Source organism: Eimeria tenella, genomic scaffold, assembly GCF_000499545.2.
Source record: "Eimeria tenella Houghton genomic scaffold, Eth_scaff53, whole genome shotgun sequence".
NCBI lineage: Eukaryota > Apicomplexa > Conoidasida > Eucoccidiorida > Eimeriidae > Eimeria > Eimeria tenella.
In genome coordinates, this window is record NW_013543405.1 from 229,309 (window position 1) to 235,195 (window position 5,887).

At 52.2% G+C, this 5,887-nt stretch overlaps 3 protein-coding genes across 3 annotated transcripts in view; 1 reads left to right on the top strand and 2 right to left on the bottom strand.

Moving 5' to 3' along the window:
• ETH_00023660 (uncharacterized protein) overlaps nt 1-898 on the bottom strand; it is a gene marked incomplete at both ends in the record, with an annotated part of 1,387 nt that extends 489 nt beyond the window's left edge. The window contains 3 exons of the mRNA XM_013377496.1: nt 41-81; nt 473-725; nt 845-898. Coding sequence (XP_013232950.1) covers nt 41-81; nt 473-725; nt 845-898 — 348 coding nt within the window. The remainder of the gene's footprint in view (nt 1-40; nt 82-472; nt 726-844) is intronic.
• Nucleotides 899-3,831: 2,933 nt separating this feature from the next.
• ETH_00023665 (uncharacterized protein) lies at nt 3,832-4,614 on the top strand (the record flags this gene model as incomplete). The annotated part of the gene is made up of 1 exon (XM_013377497.1): nt 3,832-4,614. The coding sequence occupies one exon, from the start codon at nt 3,832-3,834 to the stop codon at nt 4,612-4,614; it is 783 nt and encodes a 260-aa protein (XP_013232951.1).
• Nucleotides 4,615-5,059: 445 nt separating this feature from the next.
• On the bottom strand, nt 5,060-5,712 carry ETH_00023670 (uncharacterized protein; the record flags this gene model as incomplete). Its single annotated transcript, XM_013377498.1, has 2 exons — nt 5,060-5,239; nt 5,394-5,712. Coding segments are annotated over 2 exons (499 nt in total), but the record flags the coding sequence as incomplete, so codon positions are not given.
• Between the last annotated feature and the right edge of the window lie 175 nt (nt 5,713-5,887).

Genomic DNA, 5,887 nt, shown 5'->3' on the forward strand with positions numbered 1-5,887 from the left:
CCCAAACCCCAAACCCTAAACCCTAAACCCCTGCACTTACCGGAGTAGTCGAAGGGCGCTTGGCAGATGCCATCTCCTTCTCTGAGAGAGCGAAGCATCAAACCCTAAGCCCTAAACCCTAAAATCCTTATACCGTAAAAACCCTAAACCCTAAACCCTAAAAGCCTTAAACCGTAAAAACCCTAAACGCTAAACCCTGACGCCCAAACCCTAGGCACGTACTCTGTCCAGTCTTCAGGGCAGAGAGCGTTGAAGTCTCTTTTGCATTTCTTCAAGCTTTGTGGAGGCGAAAATGAAAACCACGATTTAGGGTTTAGGGTTTAGGGTTTACCAGGGCCAGGGGGTGAGGCATTCTTTTTCAATTTGTTGCTTTTCAATTTGGTCGCGGGCGCAGTCGATGCGCCTTTCGCACTTGCCTGAAGGGGCCAAACCCTAAACCCTAAACCCTAAACCCTAAACCCTAAACCCTAACCGATGTAGGCCCGAGGCGCTTCGCAAAACCCTCCAACTCCCACGGGGGTCCAGGCAAAGGGGCAAAGGGTTTTGTAGTTGCGGCTGCAGAAGTTTTGCTGCTGCAGTGTTGCTGCCAGCAGCAGCGGGTTGAAGTTTTTTTCTTTTTGCTGCAGCTCTTCCTGCAGCAGCAGCAAATCGTAGCCCGCCAGCGGCTGCTGCTGCTGCTGCTGCTGCTGCGCTGCAGCAGAGCCAAAAGAAATCCAGCCGTCCAGCTGCAAGCGGCGCAAATCAGGGTTTAGGGCTTTTCTTCTAGGGTTTAGGGTTTGGGGTTCAGCGTTTAGGGTTTAAAGCCTAGGGTTTAGGGTTTAGGGTTTAGGGTTTAAACAAGCACCTCGCCTTCGCACTCAGAGTTGAGCTCAGCTATGCGCTTCTCCTTCGTCGCCATTTCCTGCTCCTCTTCTGGAAGTGGTTTTGAGGGTTTAGGGTTTAGGGTTTAGGGTTTAGGGTTTGGAGCAAAATGCGAGCCACCTTCTTTCATCTGCAGACACGCCTCCAGCATCTTGGGCTTCATTAATGGTCTTTGAATAAACGGAACCTGCAGCAGCTCGGAGCTTAGCGTTTACACTTGAGGGTTTAGGGTTTAGGGTTTAGGGTTTAGGGTTTAGGGTCTAGGGTTTAGGGTTTGGACTACTTTCTCTGCCTCTGGATCGATTTCCTTTCTGCACTGGGCCTCCTTCTCCTGCCTGGTGAGCTTCTTGAAGCTGCTGGCCTCGACTTGGAGTTTTCTTTTCAATTCTTTGCATTCCTTTTGTCTTTTTTCATCGAAATTCAAAAGACGATTCATTTTATCTGGAGGATCAGCAGCAGAGGCGGAGGCGGCGAGGACGCCGCCCGCCTGAAACCGAAAAGCTGAACAGCGGCGAAAGAGCGGGAAAAAAAGGAGAAAAAAGAAGGATTTCATTGAATTCAAAAACAAAAATCAATTTGCAATTCAAATCCATTATTTTCTTCCAAAAATAAACTGAATTTTCGCTGCTTTCCCTCTTCTGAAGGGTCCCACTGGTCACTCTGCGCAGCTGTTTCGGGTGTATCGACACCTCACGCTGCGCACCGCAGATCGGCTTGACCGGATCTGCCAGCAGTTCTTTGTTGCCTAGTGTTTGAATTTAAAACATTTAAACCATTTCAAACACTTTATTTTTTTGTTTTTAATTCAGCCGTCGGAAGCTTCAAGGCCTGGACGGGAACGCGCGGCAGCGGCGGCAGACACTCCACGAGATGCCCCCAGAGGTAGAAGACAGAAATGCAAAGTAATGAAATTCAAATGCAACTCTTGAGAACATTTTTTAATTCTTTTGTTTTGCTGCTGCAGCAATTGACCATTTGAAGATTTAAGGGAATTGACAACAATCCCTAATGCAAACCCTAAACCCTAGATCCTCCAAGCTAAACCCTACGTCCGCATACTCAAACTATAAACCCTAAACCCTGAAGATCTTCAGATAGGCGTAACATGCAGCTAAGGCGCCAAAACCTTGTTCAAGCAGAGAAAGTGCTGCTGCTGCTGCTGCTGCTGCAAGTGCTGCTGCCGCAAGTGCTGCTGCTGCTGCTGCCTCCGCTGCAGCTGCTGCTACATTTGCTGCTACAGCTTCTGCTGAGACTGCAGCAGTAAATGCAGTTATTGCACTTTCTGTACTTTTCTCTCCGCTGCTGCTGATATTGTTGCGGCTTCAACGCCCATGCCACCACTTGCTGCTGCTGCTGCTGCTGCAGTTGCTGCTGCTCCTACCAAACCCTAAACCCTAAACCTAAACCCTAACAACATCAATCATCTACTTCCGGGTGCCTCTGGAAAACTTATTAGCTCGAATGGAGTCTCCCCACAATTCTAGAGGAGCAGCAGCAGCTGCAGCACGAGCAGGATGAGCAGCAGCAGCAGCAACAGCAACAGCAAGCGCTGGCATAGTTGCTGAGGAGGCAGTAGCAGCAGCAGCAGCAGCAGCAGCGCTCTGCCAGCTCATCGGTATCCATTTGCTGCAGGACACTGGCTGCGTCCCAGCATAGCAGCACTAGCTGCTGTTGCTGCTGCAGCAGCAGCAGCAGCAGCAACCGCAACAGCAGGAGCGGCAGCAGCAGCAGCAACAGCAGCAGCAGCAGCAACGGCAGCAGCAGCAGCAATACGCGGATAAGAAACAGGGGATGTTCCAAGGAAGTTTAGGACCAGAAATCTGTTTTGCTGCTCTCCGTGGCGGCAAAAGTGAAAACATCGAAGTTGCTGTGAAGTCCATGCAGACAGCTATGCTCTAAACCCTAAACCCCTAGACCCTACACCGTAAACCCTAAACCCTAGGGGTCTAGGGTTTAGGGTTTAGGGTTTATTGTGGCGTCCCAGAAACTTGAAGGCCTCAGAAGCAGCGAGGCTGCTTAGGGTTTGGATCTCATCTCCAAATGGCGCATTTTGTTTGTTTTTTGATTTAAAACCAATTATTATTTAATTTAATTAAATTAATTAAATTTAAATTAAATTTATTTTTAATTTAAACTCATTATCCTCCAGCAGAGCAGCAGCAGAAACCCATTTGCTGCTGCGGGCGCGGCCGACGGACCGCGGCGAGTAGCAGCATTTGTTTTTTTTATAGTTTCCATTAAAGCATTTTGTCTTTCCATTTTTTAAAATAAAACATTTAAAAAAGAAATGAATTAAATTGCTGTTCAGCGACTGCGGGGTTCCTGGCGGGCGCAGCTGAGGTGTCGATACACCTGAGGCGAATGCGGAAAGCTGAATTTTTTACGCGCGTCGTAAACCCTAAACCCTAAACCCTAAACCCTAGCTGCCTTTTGCGCCGCATTCACTTTAACGAGTCAATTGTTTGTTTTTAATTTCTAAAAAGCCTCCAAATGGTGTTTTTCCGAAGCAGGGAATCGATTACGCATAGCGGCAAGACGGCAGCAAGTGGAAGGCGAGCGCCGGGGCCGCGATCAGGTTATTTCGAGTGTTTTTGAATGAAAATGGAGATGTTTTGCGAATTAAACATTAAAAAATAAAAAGGAAAATATAAAAAACTTTGAAAAAGGGGAAAAGGGAGAAGAAGATCGTAGGGGGCCCCGGCGGTGCCAGCAGCAGCGGCGGCAGCGGTTTGCAGGTTCGTCACTTGCGCTGCAGTTTTTTCTCCTTTTTCCCTTTTTCTTCTTTTCATTATTTCCTTTTTTATTTATTTATGCATTTAGGTAAAAAGAATGCTCGGAAGGTACGCGTTGTCGGCTCTTCCGCTGTGAGTCGGGGTGACGGCTAGTTGCTGCGACACCTGGGCGCCGCGGCGCAACCCAAACCCTAAACCCTAAACCCTAAACCCTAAACCCTTTCCAGGGCCCGCCAGCATGGGGTTATGGTCGTGGCTGAAGCGGAAGACGCGGCGGCCCCGCAAGCAGCGGCAGCCCCCAGTGGTCCCCACTGCTGCAGCAGAAACAGCAGCAGCAGCAGCAGAAGAGCCTGCAGAGGAAGCAGCAGCAGCACCAATTGTGCAGTACCCCCTTTACGACCCGCGGCACGTGGAAGCAGACCTGGAGGAGCCGCCGCTGCTGCGCCAGGGCTCTGCAGCAGCAGCAGCAGCAGCAGCAGCAGCAGGCTTCGCCTCCAGCTTCAGCAAACAGCTGACTGAAATCCCCATAGAGAGGAGCAGCAAAGAAGTGCTGTCAGTGCCCCGCAGCGAGAGCGACTCGGAAGCAGAAGAGCTGTCAGCAGCAGCAGCAGCAGCAGCAGATGAGGGGCCCCTCAAACCCTTAAGTGGGGACTGCAGCCCCTTGTCAGTGGGCTCTATGGACTTCTCGGAGTCCTTGACAAGGGGGCCCTCACTGCAGCAGCAGCAGCAGCAGCAGCAGCAGCGGAGGCGGCAGCAAAGCCGCCCGGGAAGCAGCCCCGCAAGGCAGCAGCAGCAGCGCAGCGGCCGAGCTGGCAGCAGCAGCAGCAGCAGCAGCAACTCAGCCGCTGCAGCTCCAGGCGCCAGCGCTACGGGGCCAGTAGCTTCACCGCAGCAGCAGCAGCAGCAGCAGCTGCTGCTGCTGCTGCAGCAAAGCCTCCCGTGCTGCAGCACTTCGACGCTTTTCCTTTGTCTTAGAGGGCCTAGGGTTTGGCTTCACAGTCTTTCAATCCTTAAACCCTAAACCCTAAACCCTAAACCCCGAACCGATTGTGTTTATTGACTACCCAACTCATCTTTTGCAGTTGCCGCGCAACCTGTAAACCCTAAACCCTAAACCCTAAACCCCCGAAGAAGGCTAATGCGAAGCCGACTAGAACGAGTGCTGCAGCAGTAGCCACAGTACAGCTTCCTGCTGCACGCAGCAGCAACAGCAGCAGCAGCAGCAGCAGCAGGGATCATTTCTCGGGCAGCAGCAAACGCCAGCAGTTGCAGCAGCAACAGAAAGCAACAGCACCAGCAGCAGCAAAATCCGGTGTTGCTGCGTCTACTTTTGCTGCTGCTGCTGTCATTATTGCTGCCACTGCTGTCGCCGCTATTCCTGTGCAGTTGCTGCTGCTGTTGCTGTTGCTGCTGCTGCTGTTGCTGCTTTTGCTGCTACTGACACGTCGGCGCAGCGGCCAAATGCATCATCGCAGTGTCTCTGCTGCTGCTGCTGCTGCTGCTGCTGTTGCTGCTGCTTCTTGGATGCTGCTGCTGAGAGCTTCGACGCTGCCGTTGCTGCCCGTTTCATTTCTGCTGCTGTCTCTGCTGCTGCAGCTGCTGCTGTTCAGTGCTGCTGCAGCATCTTCCAGCGAGTCAAAATGCAGCTGAGAAGACACAGCAAGCAAGAATAAGTTGTCTTCTGCTGCAGCAGCAGCTGCTGCTGCTGCATCTGCTGCTACTGCTGCTACTGCTGCTGCTGCTGTTGCTGCCGTTGCTGCCGTTGCTGCCGTTGCTGCTGCTGCTGCTGCTGCTGGTTACCTGTATATCAACTGGTTCCTCTGGGGATTCAGACCACAGCGAGAACAACTTTGCCTGGATCTGCTGCTGCTGCTGCTGCTGCTGCTGATCTCCCCGTTGCTGCTCCTGTTGTTGCTGCTGCTGCGGCGGCTCAGAATCTTCAGGTGCAGCAGAAACGGTCTGCGAGCTTTGTGATGATGCTGCTGTTTCTGCTGCTGCTGCTGCTGTTTCTGCTGCTGCTGCTGGCTCTGCTGCCGTTGCTGCTGCTGCCGCTTCTATGGCTGGCGGTGCTGCTGCTGGTGCTGCTTCCGCAGCAGTACGTGGCTGCAGCAAAGCGTGCCTACAGTGCCCCGTCAGTTGCTGGAGCAGCTGCTGCTGCTGCTGCTGCTGCTGCTGCAGCAGCAGGCGCCTCTGCGCTTCCTCTTGCTGCTGCTGCTTCGCAATCTGCAGCAGCTCTTCAAGTTCCGTTTTTAGTACAGCCACTAACTCAAGGGGAACCCTGCTGCTGCTGCCAC